This window comes from Mustelus asterias, chromosome 26 (assembly GCF_964213995.1).
Source record: "Mustelus asterias chromosome 26, sMusAst1.hap1.1, whole genome shotgun sequence".
NCBI classification, from domain to species: domain Eukaryota; kingdom Metazoa; phylum Chordata; class Chondrichthyes; order Carcharhiniformes; family Triakidae; genus Mustelus; species Mustelus asterias.
In genome coordinates, this window is record NC_135826.1 from 10090712 (window position 1) to 10116152 (window position 25441).

Sequence of the window (25441 nt, forward strand, 5' to 3'; positions counted from 1 at the left end):
TGGTTGACTCTCAACTGTCCTCGGGCAAGTAGGGATGGGCAATAAATGCTAGCCAGCCAGCGACACCCATGTCCCACAAATGAGGGACGGGAGAATTTCAGCCAATGTTTTGGGTCTAAATGAGCCTTCTACAGAACTGAAGACAGGTAGAAATATAAAGAATTATATATTTGTAAAATGGGTGGAGGAGGTGGGGCAGAATAGAACAAGGTTAGAGTATATACCAGACATATATTACATCTGAAGTGAACCTATCTGCCATTAAACTTTACTGAACTCCCAGTGTCGAACAGTTTGATTGGACACAAGGAAAAGATCTGATGCCACATACCTAATAACTTTGGTGACATGGTGTGAATTGATGATTTCATTCCCTTATTCACTGACAAAGGGCTAATTGTTCTATTTGCATTTTATCAAGTTAAAATGTCTCAATGGGGCTTTGCACAATGAAATACGTTTGAAGTGCAGCGACATAGATACGTGAGCAAAGATGGTGGCCACTGCATGCACAAAGGGACACCACAAGCAATTAAGCTGTGAACTTTCTAATATTGGAGTTAGTTACGGGAGAACATTGGTTAAGATACCATAAGAAACCCCTGCTTCTCTTCAAATTGTGTCTTGGAATCAACCTGAAGGGACAATTGGGACCTTAGTTCAACACCTTGACTGAAATTGGCACTTAACCATAGAATCCCTATCGTGCAGAAAGAGGCCAGTCAGCCTGTTGAGTCTGCACCAACTCTCCGAAAGAACATCCCATCCATGCTCTCTACTCTGCCCTATCCCTGTAACCCTGTATATTTATCATGGCCAATACACTTAACCTACTCATCTTTGGACACTAAGGGGCAATTTAGCATGGCCAATCCACCTAACATAGACATCTTTGGACACTAAGGGGCAATTTAGCATGGCCAATCTACCTAACATCTTTGGACTGTGGAAGGAAACCCACGCAGACATGGGGAGAACGTGCAGACTCCGCACAGTCACCCAAGGCTGAAATTGAACCTGGGTCCCTGGTGCTGTGAGACAGCAATGTTACCCATTGTGCCACCGTGCTGCCACATTCTGGCAATGCGGCACTCCCCAAGTGTTCCATGAGAGTGCCAGCCTAGATTGCGGGGTCAAAACCCCAGGCCTTGGCTTGAAACAATAAACCTGTCGAATTGGAGGATGAGATTCCTGAAAGGTCAGACAAGCTGACAATAGCGTTGCAACCAGAGTCGAACGTTTGAAAAGAAAAACAATTGTCAAGCTTGCCAGGTTCAAGCTTTACCATGATTTGTGAAAGACACCTCATTATGTTCAAGGTAGGGTTAAAAGTTGAGCTGTTCTTGTGCGGGTGTCAATTTTTGAAAAGGTCAGTTTATTTTCTAAAGTGGTTTAAATTCCTCCCAATTCTTGCGTAAGCTGCTTTCGCCGTACTTGGTATTTTGGGAGTATGTTATATTTATCCACTGACATTTTAAGATCATGCCCCAGATTTGACTCTTCATTTGGCGAACAGATATAGCGACAGTAATTGGTTGATTTTGAGTGCAGTTAAATAACAAGTGGTAGATTTTCCAGTAGTTTGGAGAACACTTGGCATCAACGATTGGTGGTAAGTATTTCCAGGAGTCATTACAAAACAATTAAGCTCATCGTTAAAGAGTAGGATGACAGCAAGCAATGCTATGTGACAGATCCCAGTACTAAACACTGCCAGGATTTAATACAACATGATTCGAACCTAACACTGGCACAATAACACAAATCATTTCAGTGTAATCTGCTCAGAATTAGTCCAGAAGCTTAGAAAACCCCCATGATATGCCTATCCATTACCACACGACAGGGTTTATGGACAGAACCACTAGTTTATGATGAATTATTGAGTTAGATTTCATTTATAGGACCGGGGCTTAAGGGGATTTTGGCGTTCATTCTGTGCAATGATGTCCATCTTCCCGTGAAAGCCAAAATCCAATGGTCTTGACTGTGGGACTCGAACTGTAACAGAGAATCCCTGAGCGAAATGTATGAATTTGCTAAGGGTGTCGCAAATATTACACCAAGTTCTACTGAGTTTCCAGCCAAACTAACAAGTCAATGGTCTCTTCAGTTAAGAGAGACATTTGTGCATTTATGCAGCGTCCATCACCTCCCCGCGATGGCCCAGATAATTAAATAGCCTTGGAGTCAACAGTCCAGCTGAAATGTAGGCAAATGAAGGGTCACAAGACAGAATGTAAATTGCGCATGGTAAATCGGGCAGTGGTAGAAACTGGACAGGCTGCGTTACACACAGCTTGCAGCACCCATCATGAATGGAGAGCATTTTAAATTTAAAAAATAAACTCTTCCATTTCATATGTGAGGTCAGAAGGAAAATAGCTTGAAAAATGTTTTGTGACAGGTATTGAAAAGGTTAGCAATTACTGTGCCTCCCTTATCCCTTCATAGATTGGCAGCTCAATGCTGCCTATTGAGTCAAGCTACAGATCTGGCTGGGGGGGGAGGTATCACAATTTAGAAATATGTGGATGCTGCCTGACTCCTAGAATGCAATTCCAGCGGCCGAGGCAGTCCTTTTAAACGATTATTCATGACACTGAAGAAGATTTGTAATCTTTAACCAAGAGTCTCAATTAGAGTTCCAGGAAAGAAATCAATTCAAGTTCCAACTGCCAATATGTTCTGCAGAATGTTCTCTCATCCTATTCCCCTTTCTCTATGGTGATAGCTCGGTAATGCAGCTTCTGCGCAGCATGGAATCACAGAGCAGTAGTAAATGAGGCCATTTGGCCCTTCCCTGCATGTGCTATCTCTGTCTAATCACTCCCACTGCTTTCCTCCTTCCTCACCGCCCTTCAATTTTTTTTCCTTTATGCTCACTTTTGAAGTTGTCGCCAAATCTGCGACCAAAACAAAAATCAGGCGGTCCATTTGACATCTCAATTTACTGCGTAAAAGCTATTGAAACCCCTCAGAATTTCAAACACCTTCCCTTAACCCCCTCTGCTTTAAGGAGTAAATCCCAGTTTCTCTATTCGAAACAGTTTGGAACTTAAGCCCTCAACCCTCAGGTTAGAGGTCTGAAGCGCTCCGAACAGGTTATAACTCGCCGTGTAAACCTCCCTTTTGGATCTTGAGCCAATTAAATGTGCATTAGGCCCACCTGCGATAACTCTCTGTGCTTCATATGGTTCCATGTAGCCATTGTTCTCAACTTCTTCTTTGTCGCTTATCTCTCCTTTGGATTCGTGTCGGATATCAAATGGGTCGGAATAATCGTCATCAGCCAGAGTCTGGGGAAAGAAAACATATTTGGTGAGCCATTCAACACATGACACATGGACGTTGCCCAGCAAGTTTCCCTTCTTTCCTTTCTTGAGGGCTTGGGTCCAATTTAGCTCATGAGATCCCATCTAGTGGAGGCGATGGCCTCGTGGCATTCTGGCGAGATTATTAATACAAAAATTCAGCTAATGTTCTGGGGATCCGGATTCGAATCCCGCCACAGCAGATGGTGAAATTTAAATTCAATTTAAAAAATCTGAAGATAAGAATCTACTGATGACCATGAAACCATGGTCGGAAAAACCCATCTGGTTCACTAACGTCCTTTAGGGAAGGAAATCGGCCATCCTTACCTGGTCTGGCCTACATGTGACTCCAGAGCCACAGCAATGTGGTTGACTTTCAACTGCCCTCAGAAATAGTGCGGCAAGCCACTAAGTTGTATCAATCGCTACAAAGTCCTAATGGGCATTAGTCAACCCACAGCACATGGACTGTAGCAGTTCAAGAAGGCAGCTCACCACCACCTTCTCAAGGGCAATTAGGGATGGGCAATAAATGCTGGCCTTGCCAGCGATACCCACATCCCATAGATGAATAAGAAATTCTTCAAGGGCACCTGTAAATACTGAGTGCCAGTGGCCTATTTCACAATGATGAGGCATCGCTGCTCATCCTGATCCTGATCACTCAACACTGGAATCAGGGGTGAAACTTGGATTGACAGCTCTGGAGCACAGAGGCCAATCGCAATGGCCTTCCTGCCATACCAGCTGATGTCAGCTAACACAGCTCAGTGGAAGTTCATAAACAGAGTGCAGTATGGCTTTGGGCCAATGCTTTTAAACAGGGTGATCAAGAGAGATAATTTTTTTTTACAAAAGAGGAAAGAATATCAGGGGTGGGCCTTTTTTAACCTTCTTGTCACAGAAATAAAAATAGATTCACTGTAATCTTTTTTGACATTTCCTTATGAGTCCTTTAAAAACGCAGATGTCCTCAGACCCTTGTGCAAGGTCTCTCCAGTGGCATAGAATCCCTACAGTGCAGAAGAAGGCTATTTGGCCCATTGAACCTGCACCGACAATAATCCCACCCAGACCCTATCCCTGTTACCCCACGTATTTACCCTGCTAATCCCCCTAAGGGGTAATTTATCATGGCCAATCCACCAAACTGTGGGTGGCATGGTGGCACAGTGGTTAGTACTGCTGTCTCACAACACCAGGGACACCGGTTCGATTCCCGGCTCAGGTCACTGTCTGTGTGGAGTTTGCACATTCTCCCCGTGTCTGCATGGATTTCCTCCAGTGCTCCGGTTTCATCCCACAATCTGAAAGACGTGCTGGTTAGGTGCATTGGCCGCACTAAATTCTCCCTCAGTGTGCCCCAACAGGCGTTGGAGTGAGGCAACTAGGAGATTTTCACAGCAACTTCATTGCAGTGTTAATGTAAGCCTACTTGTGACACTAATAAATCAACTTTAAACTTAACCCGCACATCTTTTGAGCACCCGGAGGAAACCTCACACAGACACGGGGAGAACGTGCAAACTCCACACAGACAGTGGCCCGAGGCCGGAATCAAACCCGGGTCCCTGGCACCTTGAGGCAGCAGTGCTAACCACTGTGCCACCATGCTGCCCATAGCATCAGTTAAGGAAAAGATTCCAGCGCGCCCTAGGGCGGCTCCTGGTAAATGAACTGGAACTTTGCATTGTAGTTGCCGGCCTCAGAAAGCCCCTCTGCCTTCCCAGGCCCAGGTGGCCTTGAAGTGACCCTCACGATCCTGGGCTAAGTCACTGAGATGCTCCCTTTCAGTTTGGTGAATGAAGTTGCCAAGGTGGTGTGAGACCTTAACCAAAGGGGTCACCATTTTGGCAGGAAGTTGAGGATTGTTAAAAAATAAAAGTCAAGGAAATCCACATTGGGGCTGTAATTTTCTTGTATGAGATAGTGGGGGAGGGGGTGGGGCAACTCCTTTGACTCCCTCAGGCTTCTCTTTCTCTTGAATTAACTCCATTTGTGAAGAATAAGAAGGATCTGTTATCATGGCGAGATTGTTCTGGACAGATGTTATTCAATGTTTTGAGGAGTGGAGCAGAATACAGAGAGATTCAGTTATGCTTTGATAAGAATTATATAGTTGTTAGGTTCGGACTGTGATTGAATACAGATGCAAAGTGATTTGCAGCATTGGATTTCCATGCGTAGACTTTTATAATTAGCCATGGATTTATAAATTGTTGTGTACATGCTGCATTTCTATGCGCCTCGTCAGCAAGTGCCAGTGAAATTGGCTGGGATTACAGCTGAGTCTGGTCCTACGGTAGAAACACACGCAGAGGCACACACACACACACACACACCCCTCTCCTCCCGTCCCACTGCAGGGGTCACAGGGTAACAACCTGAGCAGGAACTATTCTTCCTTCCAACTTGTGGTCAGCTCCTGCGTGCCGCCAAAACACCCAACTGTCCTGTTCCAACATCATCAGTGACAGTTCCACGATCTCTTAGTTATCAGACGACTCGCTCACCATCCAGTCACCAGAACTTTCCTCAATATAAAAACTGGGAAGGCTGAAGCCATCGTCCTTGGACCCACCACCAACATATTTTGTTTGACACTGATCCTGGCCACTGTATCAGTCCAAAGATGTGCGGGTTAGGTAGATTGGCCATGCTGAATTGTCCCTTAGTGTCGATTAGCAGGGCAAATATGTGGGGTTACGGGAATAGGGCCTGGGTGGGATTATGGTCGGTGCAGACTCATTGGGCTAAATGGCCTCCTTCTGCACTGTAGGGATTCTATGATTCTATGGATTCCATGATTCTATGAACCACAGTGTATGAAACCTCCACATCCAATTCCACACTGCCCTGAGTCCCCAACCCATGTCCTCCGCATCACAAAGGGTGCTCACCTTCACCTCAGTATCATCATCTACCTCAGCTGCCTGCTGTTGAAACCCTCACCCACGCCTACATCACATCAATGCACCACCATTCTAATGCCCTCCTAACGGGTTTCCAATCTGCCAAGAACTAACCCATCCAAATCTCTGCTGAAAGTATTATGTGCAGCAAGCAAACCTGAAGCAACCATCATTGCTGACACGCAATGGCCCCACTTCTCCAATGCTTCAAATTTAAAATTCATATCCACAACTTTATATCCTTTCATTGTTTTTCCCTTCTCTAACCTTCTTTCTCTAACTTCACCTCTCTCACCTCACCTCCCCTCCCTCACCGCCCCTCCGTGACCTCCCCTCCCTGGTCTCCTCTCTCTAACTTCCTTGAGCCCTGGAACCCACCAACTCTCAATGAATGTCCAATTCTCTAACTCTTGCCTGTTGTGGATCCCCCCCTCTCTTTGCCCCACCAGTGCTGGTCCTGCCTACAGAACAAGGCTCTGAAAATGTCTCCCAAAACACACCTTCCTCACCACACTTCAGCTCCTCTTCAATGGTTTCGGCCACCCTAATATCCTCTGCTTTAATATCTCCAAAGATGCACGGGTTAGGTGGGTGGGCCATGCTAAATTGCCCCTTAGTGTCCCAAGATGTGTAGGTTAGGGGGATTGCTGGGGTAAATACTTGGGGTTAGGGGAACAGCTCTGGGTGGGATTGTCCCTTAGTGTTAGGGGGATTACGTGGGGTTACAAGGATATGTCCTGGATGGGTTTGTTGTTGGTGCAGAATCGATGGGCCAAATGGCCTCCTTCTGCACTGTAGGGATTCTATGATTTATCTTTGCCTCCATTTTTTTCCAACTCAGTGAAGTTAATGTTTTTTTTCCTCCGCGTTAATTGTGCTATATAAATAGAAATTGTTGTGGGATAGTCGGTGAGGCGTATTCTGCCAAGAGGCAGCTGCTAGACCAGTGTACTGGGATTTTAAACGAGGGAATTAAATCTCCATTAAGCTTTTAAATGATTGATAAAACGCCTATTAAAAGATCAAATATAATTTGATACTCAACACACAACAAACTCCACAAACAAACTCATTCCTCATATGGTAGGTTCACAACACAAGTCAAGTGTGACTAACTTCTGAGGGCCAGTTTACAAGTCTTCCCTGCTGTTTTTACATAGAACAGTACAGCACAGAACAGGCCCTTCGGCCCACGATGTTGTGCCGAGCTTTATCTGAAACCAAGATCAAGCTATCCCACTCCCTATCATCCTGGTGTGCTCCATGTGCCTATCCAATAACCGCTTAAATGTTCCTAAAGTGTCTGACTCCACTATCACTCAGGCAGTCCATTCCACACCCCAACCACTCTCTGCGTAAAGAACCTACCTCTGATATCCTTCCTATATCTCCCACCACGAATCCTATAGTTAACCCTATAGTTTTTTTTCCTGATTCTTTCTGAAGGTAATGACATAGGTCAGGGGCATCGTTAGGGGGTGCCCTCTGATGCCTCACACCCAGCAGGCATACTTCACATGAACTTTGACACAAAGGTGGCAATTTTAACTTAACACACCTGTCAGGAGACTAACAGGATTGGGAACAATGTTGGACTCTCCCTGCCACAACTGGAGACCAGGTGGGATGGCACATTGTGGGGGGAGTTCAGAGGCCATTGTATCTCCACCTGGGTGGTCAGGGGCATGGCTTCGCAGTGCCCTGACACCCTGGCAGTACCAACCTGGTAATGCCAACCTGGCAAGGGGTGGGACCTGAAAGGGGATGCCTGAAGAGGGTGGGGCATGAAGGGGCGGGACCTTAGGCAACTCCATAGCAGGGCATTGCTCACTTGGGTGGGGTCCAATGCCAGCAAGGGTGTGGCCCAATGCTGGCAAGGATGGCTGGGGGCAGGAGGCCAAGCCTCTTGCCTGTGTAGTGTTAAGTTTAGGAGGGGGGGTGACCTGGACATTTAGTGATGGGGGGGGGGGGGATGTTGCCCCTCTGGGGGTCAAGGGTTGGGGGTGTTCCCCATGTCTGCCAGGGGGGGAGGGAGTTGCGATATCTGTGGGAGGGGAACCTTCAACTTGATTTTGAGATCGATGTGCCCTTTAAAACCAGTGCCCTGACCTCTTGAGGATCTGGTCTTGCCGGCAGCTTGCGGTCCCGCACACCCCTATTCAGGCGGAAATCTCCCCAAACTACAAGATAAATGATCAAGTGCGGGTGAATTGTGATCCGGATCATGCCAGCCCAGCCGTCGGAATTCTCAACATTTTTCCTGCTGGAGATGACACTTTCGCTGAAAACCTCCGACCTCGTCCGCGGCTGGGGTTCTCCGGTGCCGCTGCAGTGTATGCAGTTTTGGCTAAGTGCCAAATTCTCCATTCACATTGGCAGCGGGGCGGGTACGGTCTCGATTGGAGAACCCGGCCCTTCGTCATGTTTTTCTTGGCAGAATTCGGCCCATCAAATTTTTTGGTTGACTCGTATTTATCAGTCCACCATCTCAGCGATCTGTTTAGCCCCTTAGCATTGATTTCTGAACTGACGTTTCGGTAAGACATCCTCAGAAACTGCTTTTGGGGGGGGGATTTGCTCCACCAGCGCCTGATGCTCGGGTCTCCGGCACCTGGTAACAACCTGCTGGGTTTGCAAAGACTAGCTGCTGGGGTGCCCTGCTGGCGAGGAGACCATAGTAAAATGTAACGGCAGTCTTTAGGCTCAAAGTTCATTTGGTGAAGGGTGGGGGCAAGGAGGGACACCCTCTTTAGTTTTAAAGTTTATTTATTAGTGTCACAAGTAGGCTTACATTAACACTGCAATGAAGTTACTGTGAAAATCCCCCAGTCACCACACTCTGTTCGGGTACACTGAGGCAGAATTTAGCATGGTCAATGCACCTAACCAGCACGTCTTTCAGACTGTGGGAGGAAACTGGAGCACCTGGAGGAAACCCAGGCAGACACGCGGAGAATGTGCGGACTCCGCACAAACAGTGACCCTAGCTGGGAATTGAACCCAGGTCCCTGGTGCTGTGGGGCGGCAGTGCTAACCACTGTGCCAGCGAAGCGGAACACTATTACAATAGCTGATGGGGAAAGAGCCATTTCACGGTTGATGGATCTTCCTCAGATCAGGAAGGGACACTGAGTCGTGTCCCCACTCGTGTACAACATGAACAGTGCAGCCCTCAGAACGAACACAAAGTGAAGGATTATTTAGTTGCAATGTCAGCCTGTCAGATATCCTCACATTCAATGAGCAGGAGGATATCGTAAGTAATGCTTCCTTCAGCAGAGCCCCACGGCAACACTCCACCCCCACACCTTCTGTCGATAGTTAATAGGTATCTTTTTATTCCAGAGCTCCTACCACCCCTTCTGTTTCATCATGAAAGGCGCACACATTATTCTGAGTGACAGTCCGCAACATCCACCAAAACCACATCTGAAAAACTCTGGCATTTCAAGTTGACAAAGCGTATCATTCGAATAAATTGGCCCTTTCGCCTCGGGTCCCTTGCAATCTCCCCCCTTCCTTTTCTGAAGTAGTGACTCGTGCTGGGAGTAAGGATCCACAGTACTGCCCGCCACCCTATAACTCACTTAGTCTGAGCAGCTAACCCTGATCCCTGATATCCACTTTATTGGAGAGGTGACCGAATATCAATAGGATGCAGATGGGGAGGTGTTGGCCAAGTGGTATTACCGGTAGACTATTAAGCCGGAAACTCAGCCAATGTTTTGGGGACCTGAGTTCGAATCCCGCCTCGGCAGATGGTGGAATTTGAATTCAATAAAAAATACCTGGAATTAAGAATCTACTGATTAGGGCAGCACGGTAGCACAGTGGTTAGCACTGCTGCTTCACAGCTCCAGGGTTCGATTCCCGGCTTGGGTCACTGTCTGTGTGGAGTTTGCACATTCTCCTCGAGTTTGCGTGGGTTTCCTCCGGGTGCTCCGGTTTCCTCCCAAGGTCCAAAGATGTGCGGGTTAGGTTGATTGGCCAGGTTAAAAATTGCCCCTTAGTGTCCTGAGATGCGTAGGTTAGTGGGTAAAATATGTAGGGATATGGGGGTAGGGCCTGGGTGGGATTGTGGTCGGTGCAGACTCGATGGGCCGAATGGCCTCTTTCTGTACTGTAGGGTTTCTATGATTTCTATGATGACCATGACACCATTGTCAATTGTCGGGAAAACCCATCTGGTTCACTAATGTCCTTTAGGGGAGGAAATCTGCTGTCCTTACCCGGTCTGGCCTACATGTGACTCCAGACCCACAGCAATGTGGTTGATTCTTAACTGCCCTCAGGGATGGGCAATCAATGCTGGCCCAGCCAGCGTCATCCACATTATGAATGAATAAAAAAGAAGCCCTGCCTTGCCTTGCTTTTCTCCTTCCCAGCATCAGATACGGTTCTGTGGTCAGCACTCTTGCCACTGAGTTTGAACGTTGTGGGTCTGAACCCCACTCTGGAAGCAAGTGTGCTTGAGGTTACACTCTGCCTGACAGGATGCTGGATACAGATTCAATAGTCACCTTGGAAAAGGACATTGGTGAGACATTTGGAAGAGAAAGAATTTGCCGGACGATATGATGAAGAGTGGGCTGGTGGATCTAACTGGATTGCTGTTTGAAAGAGGCGATGCAGACCCAATGGATGCATGCCCTCCTTCTGTACCACACTCGTCAATGATGCTATGAGCAGGTAATCTAGTGTGGTATTAGGAGACTGCTGTACCTTGTGGGGTGGTGGGGGGTGCAACCTTTGAGATGAGACATTAAACCAAGGTCCTGTCCTGCTGTCTCAGCTAAGTGTAGAAGATCGCTATTCCGGGGAAGAGCGGGGAATTTCTCTCCAGTCTCCTGGCCAATACATCGAGAACTGGCCGACACATTGCTGTTTACTGGAGATCGGCATTTGCTGAACTTGGTGTATGTTGACAATAGCCTTTCCCAGATTTAATAGTGACTTAGAATCATAGAAACCCTACAGTGCAAGAGGAGGCCATTCGGCCCATCGAGCCTGCACCGACAACAATCCCACCCAGGTCATATCCCTGTAAACCCATGTGTTTACCCTGCTAATCTCCCTGAAACTAAGGGGCAATTTAGCATGGCCAATCCACCTAACCCCCACATCTTTGGACTGTGGGAGGAAACTGGAGCACCCGGAAGAAATCCACGCAGACACGGGGAGAATAGTTACCCAAGGCTGAAAGTGAACCCGGGTCCCTGTCGCTGTGAGGCAGCAGTGCTAACCACTGTGCCACCGTGCAGCCTGTAATCAGATATAAAACACTTTGGGACAAGCTGAGGTCATGAAAGACATTGTATGAACGTAAGTTCTGCTTTCCCAAAGATGTGCGCGTTAGATGGATTGACCATGCTAAATTCCCCCTTAGTATGAGGGATTAATTGGGTAAATACATGGTGTTGCGGGGATAGGATAGGGCCTGAGTGGGATTGTTGTTGGTGCAGACTCGATAGGCCAAATGGCCTCCTTTTGCACTGTGGGGATTCCATGATTCTATGATTCCTATTTTATCCCTGATCCAAGTGCATCGAGAGTTGAAATTATGAATTCCGACTGCCACCTGTAGCTGACTCTGTACAGATCTGGGAATTTTATGGTCACTTTACCTCAGTGCCAGCACAGGAAACCTTCAGGCACTGACACCTACATCTGGTCTGGCCAAGCGATGAACTTCACAAGCCCGTGGCCACTCCCTGAGAGCAGCATGAGCCCAACAGACACAATGGGAGGACAACTGGATCCATGATTGGGATTCATGGAAAAGTATTCCGAACATAGGACTCAGGAGCAGTCCAAAATCCCACTCCCCATTAGCGGTTATGTCCGTGTATGGTGCTGCGAGGTGAGGAGGGGACTGTTCTTTCATAATCGTCAGTCTGGACACAAAGACCAAATATAGGAAAATGCAAAATAATCTCAGATTTGCATTCCTTCTTCTTATGAGATGCTAAACCGAGACCCCATCTGCCTACTCTCGTGGTTCTAAAGATCCAATAACCCCAAGAGTCGGGGATTCTACTGCAGTCTTGCCCAAAATTCATGGCCCAACCAACATCAGCATAAAAAGAGAGTCAATGGAAATTGTTCACTTGCTGTTTATGGGATCATTCCATGCACATAATGGCAACCATTATTTCCCCACATATCGACAATCACTGTAATAAGGGTCAGTGCAAGTGCTTCTTTCAGATTATCCACGAGGGAATTAAACTGGAACACAAAATTGGCAGGGGCGCAGTAGGGAGGGAAATGATAATCGGCTGAGTGAGACAGAGAGGAAAGGAACAGGCAGCTGGAGAAGGATCTAGAAATAAATCAAAACACAAGACAAAAGCACACCAGGATGTTGCATTATTGCCGGAGACTGAAAGCTATTAGTTGTCATTTTAATTAACAACGCAAACGAATTGTTTTCTGAGCATGAAAAACACTTGAAACAATACAGAATAATTAAGTTAGCACTGAATCTTAATGGGTTTGTACAACATGGACACCAAACAATGATGCAGAAACCTAAGAGCTTTGTTGGATTTCTTCCCAAACCTCCCTCCTCTCCTGACATCGCTGACTTTTACTGATGCATGGGTTTCTCAATGCCCTGTAGCCTGCCCAAGTGGCTAGTCCAATTGAGTTAGCACAAGTCATCTGATTGGCAGCATGGGTTGCTGCTGATGTTCAGAAGAACAGAAAACCTTCAGCTGGCAGTCAAGGGAAATGTGGCACCAGAGCCCTGGCACATGGGGCAGCATGGTGGCACAGTGGTTAGTACTGCTGCCTCACAGCAGCAGGGACCTGGCTTCGATTCCCGGCTTGGGACAGTGTTTGTGTGGAGTCTGCACATTCTACCCGTGTCTGCATCGGTTTCCTCCGGGTGCTCTGATTTCCTCCCACAGTCCAAAAGATATGCTGGTTAGATGCATTGTCCATGCTAAATTCTCCCTCAGTGTACCCGAACAGGCACCAGAGTGTGGCGACTAGGGGATTTTCACAGTAACCTCATTGCAGTGTTAATGTAAGCTTACTTGTGACACTAATAAATAAATTTAAACTTAAAAACTTTTTAAAAATCCTCTGCTCATTCATCAGGGGCAATCTTTAATTAACCCACCCATTGGGAAATTGACATTGGGTTTACCAATCACTGGCCATCCCACCCAATTTTACAATGAGGTTAGCGCAGAGTAGCATTGGGTGATGTGCACACAGGTGTTGTGGGTGTCCTGCCTGCAGAACACAGTTAAAATTATTCCGCAAGCAATTATCCACACAGAGATAAGACAGGAACGTTGTTGTAGTGAGTGTTTGATCAGCCGTAGGGGATCTTATTAAATGGCGGGAGCAGGCTCAAAGAGCTGAATGGCCTACTCCTGCTCCCATTTCTTATGGTCTATGGCAATGTCTCTGCAAACCTTGAGGCAGGGTCACTCAGTAGCAATAAGACTATTATCGCTGGCTGATCTTTCCTCAACAGGAGACCCAGTAGTGTCTGTGTTTGAAACCAACTCACTCAACAGGTATCTTGATTACATTTTCACACACTAGCCTGAAAGGCTCAGTGTGCTACAGTGCTTTGAGCTATCAGAATAGCAGTATTTATATCTTGAGGCTAGTTCAGGTGCAAGGACGTTGCTGAGGTAAAGCTCTCAGACTGTTAAATTGAGAATCAATGATCCCGCAATTGAAGCTGTGTCCTAACTACAGTCTGCATTGCAGCAACAAAATGGTATGTACTGATTAAATATAATTCAAGCTGCTGTGTCGCCCCCCGCCCCCAACATTAACTCCTGTTTCCATAGAACCTTCTTCCTGGCAACTGCAGGAGATGCAGCACCTGTCCTTTCATTTCCTCCCTTTCCATCATCCATGGCCTCAAACGCTCCTCCCAGATTACAATAAGCAGTTTTACTGCCACTGCCTTCAATCTCACATATTGTATTCATTGTTCATGGGCAGGCTAAATCCAGACTGGGTGATGTCTGTGCAGAACACCACTTGCTCAATCTGTACGTGTGACCCTCAGCTTGTCCAGCCCTTTACCCCTCTGATCATGCTGTTGTGTGACACTTACACTGTTCCATAATGGAAGCTTGAGGAGCTCCTCATCTTTCCATTAGGCACTTTGCAACATTCTGGACTCAATATTGAGTTTGACAATTTCAGATCATATTCACTGTGTTTCTTCAGATGGCATGCGCTGGCTCTGATTCTGCTGTTTATTTATTCATTCCTGTCTCTAGCCAACCATAGAGTCTCAGGCCTTTCTTTTCCCTCTCCTTCCTCCTCTCCCCTCCCCCAGTTCCCTCGCCTTCCGTCCCCTCACCTTCCCTCCTCTCCCCTCCCCTTCACTCCCATCCCCTTCCCTTACACTTCTCTACTCACTCCCCTCTTCTTCTTTCCTCCCCTAATCCCCTCACCTTCCCTCTCCTCACCTTCTCTCCTCCCCCTCCCCTTCATTTACACCTCACTCCCCTCTCCTTTTTCCCTCCCCCAATCCCCTCACCTTCAGCCCCCTTACTTTCCCTCTCCTCGCCTTCCGTACCCTCGCCTTCCATACCCTCGCCTTCTGTCCCCTCGCCTTCCGTCCCCTCGCCTTCCGTCCCCTCCCCTCCCCTCCCCTACCCTTACACCTCTCTCCCCACTCCTTCCTCCCTCCCCTTCCTCCACTGCCCCCCTACCATTACCTTAATCCCCTCCCCTTATTCTGCTCTCCTCACTCCATTCGCCTTACTTGTTTAAGACCCGCATTGCATATATAACTCTCTCCAGTCCTGACAAAAGCCCATCGAGCTGAAAAGCTCACTCAGTTTCTCTCTCCAAAGATGCTGCCAGACTTGGAAAGCAAAAAAAGACCTGCATTTAGATAAGAGTGATGTGTAGATAAGAGTAAGGGGTGGCACGGTAGCACAGTGGTTAGCACTGCTGCTTCACAGCTCCAGGGTCCCAGGTTCGATTCCCGGCTCGGGTCACTGTCTGTGTGGCGTTTGCACATTCTCCTCGTGTCTGCGTGGGTTTCCTCCGGGTGCTCCGGTTTCCTCCCACAGTCCAAAGATGTGCGGGTTAGGTTGATTGGCCAGGTTAAAAATTGCCCCTTAGAGTCCTGAGATGCGTAGGTTAGAGGGATTAGAGGGTAAATATGTGGGGGTAGGGCCTGGGTGGGATTGTGGTCGGTGCAGACTTAATGGGCCGAATGGCCTCCTTCTGCACTGTAGGGTTTGTATGATTTCTATGATTAGTACCAGACACCTCAAAGTGCTTTACAACTATTGAAGTGCAGCAATGCAGATAATCATTTCCACCATTTTCTGATCATAGCATCTTGGTTTTAAGTTCATTGTCTGGGAGGTTTGAAATCAGAGAGATTGGAAAGTCTCCCCACTGTCTCCGCACCTGGTGCCACAGTAGGAGAGTCGCTTCAGTACACATGCCAAGGAGATGGAACAATCAGACATATTCCCTACACTTGCTCAATGCTCACTGTAGACTGAGTGGTCATGTGAGAACGTGATGACACAGCTCCAAAATGGTCACATGGGAGGAGCGGGGGAGTTATCCCCGGGGAGTGTGGGCAGAGCATTAGTGTTGTATATAGATGTTGAGCTCAGGAATAAACTATCTTTGAGGGGAGGCGATGGCCTTGTGGTATGATCACTCCAGAAACTCAGCTAATGTTCTGGGGATCCAGGTTCAAATCCCGCCACGGCAGATAGTGGAATTTAAATTCAATAAAAAATATCTGGAATTAACAATCTACTGATGACCATGAAACCATTGTCGATTGTCGGAAAAACCCATCTGGTTCACTAAAGTCCTTTAGGAAGGAAAATCTGCTGTCCTTACCCGGTCTGGCCTACATGTGACTCCAGAGCCACAGCAATGTGGGTGACTCTCAACTGCCCTCAGGCAACTAGGGATGGGTAATAAATGCTGGCCAGCCAGCGACGCCCATGTTCCATGAATGAATAAAAAAAACCTTTGCTGGAAGGCCTTGTTGTCAGTGATTTATGGAACCCGCAATATTCCACAAATCACCCCCGCCCATTCTTGACATGAACGGCTGTATGTTTGGTGAGAACAGGAAATGAAATGAGAATGGGACGAGGCTCTGTGATACTTCTACAGTCAAATACCCCATTGATATTCTCACCCATCTTCTGAGTTCACAGACAAAGAATGGATACTAGAAGGTGGTATAGGACAGATGTAATCACCCAGGAGACAGTACATGAAAGGAGGTGAAAGAAGATTTTAAGTTGTATTGTTTCAGCCTCAACATTTCTCTTGTCGATAAACCCTTTTCACAGAGCAATGCAGAATCATCAGTTCCTTGCTGTTCAGCCCCTGCAGCACATTCACCCTGCTGCTAAATCACATAAGATACATGCATGGAAAATGATCCTCAGGAGACAAGGCAAACAGAGAGGCCTAAATTTGGTCCCGTGCTATTATAGTCTCTGGGAATAAACCCATGAGGAACATTCAAACAGAGAGCGAGTTCCCAGAAGTGACATCGCTTAATTTTGGACACGGGCGACCTGTGTGCATGTTGATTCAGCCCAGCATTTGTATAACGTTGACAAGTGTGAGGTTATCCACTTTGGAAGGAATAATAGTAAAATGGACTATTATTTAAATGGTGAAAAATTACAACATGCTACTGTGCAGAGGGACCTGGGGGTCCTTGCGCACGAATCGCAGAAACTCGGTGTGCAGGTGCAGCAGGTGATCAAGAAGGCAAATGGAATGTTGGCCTTTATCGCGAAGGGGATGGAGTATAAAAGCAGGGAGGTCTTGCTGCAATTGTACAAGGTACTGGTGAGGCCGCAACTAGAGTAGTGTGTGCAATTTTGGTCCCCTTGTTTGCGAAAGGATATATTGGCCTTGGAGGGAGTACAGAGAAGGTTCACCAGGTTGATACCGGAGATGAGGGGGTTAGCTTATGAGGAGAGATTGAGTAGATTGGGCCTGTACTCGTTGGAGTTTAGAAGGCTGAGGGGAGATCTTATAGACATATAAGATAATGAGGGGGCTAGACAGGGTAGAGGCAGAGAGATTCTTTCCACTTAGAAAGGAAACAAGAACTAGAGGACACAGTCTCAAAATAAGGGGGAGTCAGTTTAGAACAGAGTTGAGAAGGAACTTCTCTCAGAGGGTAGTGAATCACTGGAATTCTCTGCCCATTGAAGCAGTGGAGGCTACCTCGTTAAATATGTTTAAGACACAGGTAGATAGATTTCTGATCAATAAGGGAATTAAGGGTTATGGGGAGCGGGCGGGTAAGTGGAACTAAACCACTATCAGATCAGCCATGATCTTATTGAATGGCGGGGCAGGCTCGAGGAGCTAGATTGCATACTCCTGCTCCTATTTCTCATGTACTTATGTACTTATGTATTCTAACTCTGTGCAGTGAATAAGTTAAAGTTTATTTATTAGTCACAAGTAGGCTTACATTAACACTAACTCTCTCCCACCCATCTCCCCGCTCTCCCCTCATCTTCATCTGTCACAGCCTATCCTCCGATTTCAGCTTCTCTGCCATTTGGCCATTCACATCTTCTGTTCTTTCTATGGGCTGCCATTAGCAGCCTTTTCCCTTGTTTTTGTGGCTATGACGCATCTTTCATTCCGTCACCCTGCAGTATAAATATCTCCCACTTTCTATGCCATTTAGCTTTGACAAACGGTCATCTGGACTCGAAACATCAGCTCTTTTCTCTCCTTACAGATGCTGCCAGACCTGCTGAGATTTTCCAGCATTTTCTCTTTTGGTTATGTTAACACTGCAATGAAGTCACTGTGAAAATCTCCCAGTTGCCACACTCCGGTGCCTGTCGGGGTACACTGGGAGAGAATTTAGCATGGTCAAAGCGTCTAACCAGCATGTCTTTCAGACTGTGAGAGGAAACCTGGAGGAAACCCACACAGGCATGGGGAAAATGTGCAAACTCCACACAGACAGTGACCCAAGCTGGGAATCGAATCTGGGTCCCTGGCGCTGTGAGGCAGCAGTGCTAACCACTGTGCCATCGTGATGCCCAGCAAGACCAAAGTACCGTCAGACATTTTGTACCTAAAGGTACAATCTTGTCCTTCAGACTGAAAGATAAAGTGAAAGTTGACACTCTTACTGAAACCTCAAGCAGAACTCAACAGAAAAGAAATGAAATGATCCCCACCCCACACCGCCCCAGCAGTTTAAAAAAATTAATTGCTGTGAGGCTGAGTCCCATTTTAATAGACACTGTCTTTAAAATCACAATTATTTCTTGGTCAGAGGCATCTTATTAAGGTACAAAGAAGCTGAATCGAACTAATCTCCTCACATTTACCCTAGGCATAAATGGTCCCAATTAGCATGACAAAGTATCTCAAGCAAACATTAGCATTTGAATAGACTTCATTGAGTTAATGCATTAATCTCACCTCACCTGTTCTCAACCTCTTTTTTTAAACACATTTAGAGAACGGGGACCATTTTATTTCAATTAATCAATCTAACTTTAAGAATTCTGCCTTTATTTCGACTCTTTCCTGAAGACTTTTTGAGGACGAGGAAAGACAAGAGACCAGCCTCGACTTCTCCCTTGAGTTGTCACTGTAATGATGACAAATGTTAGTTTGGCCTCTTGCCCTCTTTATCCAGTTTCACCACTTTGAACTAAGTAGTTCTGGGTTCAAACTCCACTTCAGGTTTTGTGCGCCTAATCTGAACAGGCACTCCAATTCAGGACTAAAGGAGGGCTTCCTCGAAAGAGATTTCTTTTCAGGTCAGAAAGCTTCTCTTTCTGTCTCGCGTGCAAAAAGATCCAAGGAGCAGGTTGGTCTCTGAATTTTCTGGCCAATATTTCTCCCTGAACAAAAATCATAGAATGACAGAATTGTGACAGCACAGAAGTAAGCCATTTAGCCCATCGTGCTGTGCTAGCTCTCTGAATAAACAATGCACCAAGTACCATTTCCCGTAATTTTGCATGTTCTTCCTATTCAGAGTCATCTTGAATTAAAACGTTGAATCATCATAGAATCCCTACAGTGAAGGAAGAGGCCTATCATCCCATAAAGCCTGCATCAACAGCAATCCCACCCAGGTCCTAACATTTTAACAGGGTTAGAGAGGGTAGATTCAGAAAGAATGTTCCCAATGGTGGGTGAGTCCAGAACCAGGGGTCATAGTTTGAGGATAAGGGGAAACCTTTTAGAACTGAGGTGAGGAGAAATTTCTTCAGCCAGAGGGTGATGAATGTGTGGAATTCACTACCAGAGAAAGTAGTTGAGGCCAAAACATTGTCTGATTTCAAGAACAAATTAGATCTAGCTCTTGGAGCTAAAGGGATCAAGGGATATGGGAGGAAAGGAGAATTAGGATCTTGAATTCAATGATCAGCCATGATCAAAATGAATGGCGGAGCAGGCTCGAAGGGCCTACTCCTGCTTCTAGTTTCTATGTCCTTTCCCCATAACCCCACTTACTTACCCTGCTAATCTCCCTGACACAGCATGGCCAATCCACCTAAGCTGCACATCTTTGGAGTGTGGCAGGAAACCAGAGCACCCAGAGGAAACCCACGCAGACATAGGGAGAATGTACAAACTCCACACAGTCACCCAAGGCCGGAATTGAACCAGGGTCCCTGACGCTGTGAGGCAGCAGTGCTAACCACTGTGCCACGGTGCCTCCTCTGGCTCCATCACACTCTCGGGCATTCCAGACCTTAACCCACTCGGTGCGCAAAAAACCTTCTCCTCAGTTTGGGGAAGAAAATGCAGAGACAATATAAAGCAAAGGGCATAACTTTAAAGGAAATGCAGGAGCAGAGGGACCCGGGTGTAGATGTATGTTGAAGGTAGTAGGGCAGATTGAGAGAGCGGTTAATAAAGCATACAGCATCCTGGGCTTTATTATAAGTAAGATGTTTAACAACGCCAGGTTAAAGTCCAACAGGTTTATTTGGTAGCAAAAGCCACACAAGCTTTCGGAGCTCTAAGCCCCTTCTTCAGGTGAGTGGGAATTCTGTTCACAAACAGAGCTTATAAAGACACAGACTCAATTTACATGAATAATGGTTGGAATGCGAATACTTACAACTAATCAAGTCTTTAAGAAACAAAACAATGTGAATGGAGAGAGCATCAAGACAGGCTAAAAAGATGTGTATTGTCTCCAGACAAGACAGCCAGTGAAACTCTGCAGGTCCACGCAACTGTGGGCGTTACAAATAGTGTGACATGAACCCAATATCCCGGTTGAGGCCGTCCTCGTGTGTGCGGAACTTGGCTTTCTCCAAGGCGGCCTTCGCGACACACGACAGCGCAGAGTCGCTGAGCAGAAACTGATAGCCAAGTTCCGCACACACGAGGACGGCCTCAACCGGGATATTGGGTTCATGTCACACTATTTGTAACTCCCACAGTTGCGTGGACCTGCAGAGTTTCACTGGCTGTCTTGTCTGGAGACAATACACATCTTTTTAGCCTGTCTTGATGCTCTCTCCATTCACATTGTTTTGTTTCTTAAAGACTTGATTAGTTGTAAGTATTCGCATTCCAACCATTATTCATGTAAATTGAGTCTGTGTCTTTATAAGCTCTGTTTGTGAACAGAATTCCCACTCACCTGAAGAAGGGGCTTAGAGCTCCGAAAGCTTGTGTGGCTTTTGCTACCAAATAAACCTGTTGGACTTTAACCTGGTGTTGTTAAACGTCTTACTGTGTTTACCCCAGTCCAACGCCGGCATCTCCACATCTTTATTACAAGTGGCATAGAGTACAAGAGCAAGGAAGTTATGTTGAATTTGTACTTTAGTCTCAGTTAGCATATTGTGTGCAGTTCTGGGCACCACACTTTAGACAGGATGTGAAGGCATTAGCAAGAGTGCAGAAAAGATTCCCGAGAATGGTTCCAGGGATGAGGAACCTCAGGTACAAAGGTCGATTATAGAAGTTAGGATTGTTTTCCTGATTACAGAGAAAAGAAGTTTGAAGGGAGATTTGATCAAGGTATTCAAAATCATGAGGGGTCTGGACAGAGAACATCAGGAGAAACTGCCCCCATTCTTGAAAGGATCGAGAGTGAGAGGGCACAGGATGAAAGTAATTAGTAAAAGAAGCAAAAGTGGTATGAGGAGAAACTTCTTTTTTACGCAGCGAGTGGTTAGCGTTTGCTGGAGGCAAGACCAACCGGAGCATTCAAGAGGGAATTTAGCTGCCCACTGAAATGGAAGAATGTTCAGGGTTATGGGGAGAAGGGCAGAGTGGCACTGGGTAAGCTGTGCATTGGAGAGCTGGACACAATGGGCCAAATGACCTCCTTCTGCGCTGTAACAATTCTGTGATTCTCATGACTTCATTGTTTCTTTTGCCAGTCACCTTGAATCTGCACCCTCTCATTCTCCACCCTTTTACTGGTAGGAACAAGTTTTCCTTATCTATCAAGACCCCTCAGGCCACAATCAAAACTCCTCTCAATCATCTCCTCTCCAAGAATAAAAGTCCCAACTTTTCCAATCATCTACTTAGCTGAAGTTTCTCATCCCTGGAACCATTCTCGTGAATCTATGATGCCTCATCTTCCCCAAAGTGTGGTACCTGGAACTGGATTCAATACTCCTGCTGACACTGAACCAGTACCTTATACAAGTTTAACACAACTTTCTTGCTCTTGTACTCTATGCTTCTACTACTAAAGACTAGGATATTGAATGCTTGGTTTAACCACTCTCAGAATCTGTCCTGTCACTGTCAATGACTCATGTACATTTACAACTAGCAGGGTGATCACCCGTCACAGATTTTCCAGGGCTGTCTTGTCAGCCCTTTATTCTGGGCCCTGGGTCAGGCCTTCTTGGGTTAGAGGTTTATCCCTTATGCTCAAACTATGACCCCTAATGCTGCACTCCCCCACATGTTTTGTCCCAGATTTTTTAATCTCAGCAGGCTGTGTTTCTGCCTATGTGTCAACCATGGTAGGTCAGTAGTCTAGCCTTGGCACTGATTCCTCCCTCTAACCCTGGCTCCCACAGTCTTGGCAATCCCCAAACTCCATGCCGCAACCCCCCCCCCTCACCCCCGCGCCCCCCCCCCCCTCCCCTGCACTCCCAACCCCCCGGCACTCAGACACGACCATGTATCCCCTTTCTTCAATGCAGAGTTGGTCACCCTGACACCCAGGTCCCTCTGCTCTCTTTTTAGATTGTACCCTTTACTTTATATTGTCTCTCTGTTTTTCCTATCGAAATGAATCACTTCACACTTGCACTGAATTTCATTTGCCACCAGTCTGCCCATTCTATCGACGTGAGCATGTGCTGTTGAAGTTCTATACCGTTTTCCTCACAGTTCATGACACAAGTTCCGCATCTTCAGCAAATAAACAGCTTAAGAATATATAACTTGTTATTCCTTCATTTGCTGTTTGTGGGACCTTGATGTTTTGACTTAAGTGCTGACATAACAATACTGACTGTATTCCAAACATAATTAACTCCGTGAAGCTCTATGGGACGTTGAGGACAATGCTTCTAATGGGAGTTTGTGCTTCTCTTTATGGAGCACTTTAGAATCATAGAATCCCTACAGTGCAGAAGGAGGCCATTCGGCCCATCGAGTCTGCACTGACAACAATCCCACCCAGGCCCTATCCCCTCAACCCCAAACATTTACCTCGCTAATCCCCCTGACCTACGCATCCCTGGATACGAAGGGGCAATTTAGCAGGGCCAATGCACCTAACCCACACATATTTGGATTTAGCATTCCAACATGATCAAAAGTGCTTCCCACGAGGCATTACTTTGTGAAGTGCGGTGTCTGTTAATATGTAGGACAATATGGCAACCATTCTGCACTGGTAACATGCCACTACATTACCAAGAAATTGGTCCTTAGATGACAGCTAACAGGGGCAGAATGTTGGCCAGGAGAACTGCCTTGTCTCCAACAAAAAACAGGCCAACAATCTCATTGTGTTTTGTAGAATCTTATTATACATAAATTGGCTGGTGTGGCCTGCATTCTGATATCACTGAACTTTAAAATGATTCACATGTGACTACATTGATGAGTTCATAGAAAGAACAAAGAAAAGTGAAGCCTTATGGCCCTCCAAGCCTGTGCTAATCATTATGCCCGAACTAAACTAAAAAAAACCTTCTGCCCTTACCCGGTCCATATCCTTTGATTCCCTCCCTATTCATGTGCCCATCCAGATGCCTCTTAAATGTTATTAATGTGCCTGCTTCCACCACCACCTCTAGCAGTGCATTCCAGGCACCCACCACTCTCTGCATGTAAAACTTCCCCCGTACATCTCCCATAAATTTTCCCTCTCTCACCTTGAACCTGTGCCCCCTTGTAATTGACACTTCCATTCCATCCTGGGAAAAAGCCTCTGACTATCTACCCTGTCTATGCCTCCCATAATTTTGTAGACCTCTATCAGGTCTCCCCTCAGGCTCCGTCTTTCCAGTGAAAACAATTCTAGTTTATTCAAACTCTCCTCATAGCCAACACCTTCGAGACCAGGCATCATTCTGAACCTTTGCACTCTCTCCAAAGCTTCCTTGTCCTTCTGGTAGTGTGGAATGCTCTAATGTCCACTGGGACTAATGAAACAGACGAGTGGAAGGAGCTTTAGTTCTTAATTTAATTGGATTTAATTTGCTTAAAATGTTGACAGTCATAATTCTGGTTTGTTTGTAAATGGCATTTATGAGGCAAAGTGGATCATAGAATCCCTACAGTGTAGAAGGAGGCGATTTGGCTCATCAAGTCTGCACCGACCAAAATTCCACCCAGGCCCTATCCCCATGTATTTAGCCTGCTAGTCCCTCTGATACTAAGGGGCAATTTACCATGACCAATCCCCCTAACTCACACATCTTTGAGGAAACCAGAGCACCCGGGGAATTTTTCCCAGGGGAGAACGTGCAAACTCCACACAAACAGCGACCAAAGACTGGATTTGAACTCAGGTCCCTGGCGCTGTGAGGCAGCGGTGCTAACCACTGTGCTACCGTGCCGGATACCTATGAATGTTTTAACATGCGCTGAGATTTCTGAAAGAGCAGCACTCTACATTATAACCAGTTTTACTGTCGCCCACACAGTACTTGACGCAGAAATTCAAACTTTCAGTTGAGATCCAAAAATTTGGAAAACCTAATCCTCAATTTGTTTATTTAATCCTCCAGTTCTCTCCTCTGCTCCCCCAGGAATGTTGGTTTGTGCTGGAAAGTGGTCCCACCACATCCTGCCTCTCCCCTGTAGCCACAAGCTCACTGCAGAATGTGGTCCCACCTCTATCCCACTCCTCCATGAAGCCACCTGCTCACTATGGCAAATGGCAGCATCTTTTTTTCCACCCTTCACCCGTTTTAGACATAACAAATATCAGAGCACATTAGGATTGTATTCATTGGAGTTTCGAAGAGTGAGAGGGGATCTCATAGAAACTTATAAAATTCTAACAGGGTTAGACAGGGTAGATTCAGAAAGAATGTTCCTGATGGCGGGCTAGTCCAGAATTAGGGGCTATAGTTTGAGGATAAGGGGTAAACGGTTTCGGACTGAGGTGAGGAGAAATTTCTTCACCCAGAGAGTGGTGAATCTGTGGAATTCACTACCACAGAAAGTAGTTGAGGAAGAAACCTTGTGTGTTTTCAAGAAGGAATTAGATATAGCACTTGTTGCTAAAGGGATCAAGGGATGTAAGGCGGGGGGGGGGGGGGGGGGGGGGCGGGGGGGGGGGGGAGGGGGAGGAGGATATTGAATTCGATGATCAACCATGATCAAAATGAATGGCAGAACAGGCTCAAAGGGTTGAATGGCTTACTCCTGCTTCTAGTTTCAATGTATTTATCAATTACTGTCAAATCCTCATAATGCTTTTGGAATACAACAAACACTGGGGGAGGGGCACGTGGAGATGATCAGAGAGTTGGCCAGGAAAGAAAAAAGTGACTTGACAAACTCATATGCTCAATTAAATTTGGCTCACAAGGTGGACTTTGATGCCTCGAGAGGGCATCTTATCTCAATCCAGTCAAAATTCTACTAAGGTCCGGGGACCTCCAAACCTCCCTCCCTCCCACCACTGACCTATGCCCCAGGAAATGATATCTGGCCTGCTGGATGTGTTCCCGGTCATTCTGAAAAAATGTACATTCCGGCTTGATTTTTTGAGATTGTTTGTCTTTG

At 46.4% G+C, this 25441-nt stretch overlaps 1 protein-coding gene across 1 annotated transcript in view; it reads right to left on the reverse strand.

Moving 5' to 3' along the window:
* The window catches only part of LOC144479461 (SH2 domain-containing adapter protein F-like), a 309295-nt gene that overhangs the window by 221406 nt on the left and 62448 nt on the right, over positions 1–25441 (reverse strand). The window contains 1 exon segment of the mRNA XM_078198151.1: positions 3170–3299. Within this exon segment, the coding sequence (XP_078054277.1) occupies positions 3170–3299 (130 nt within the window).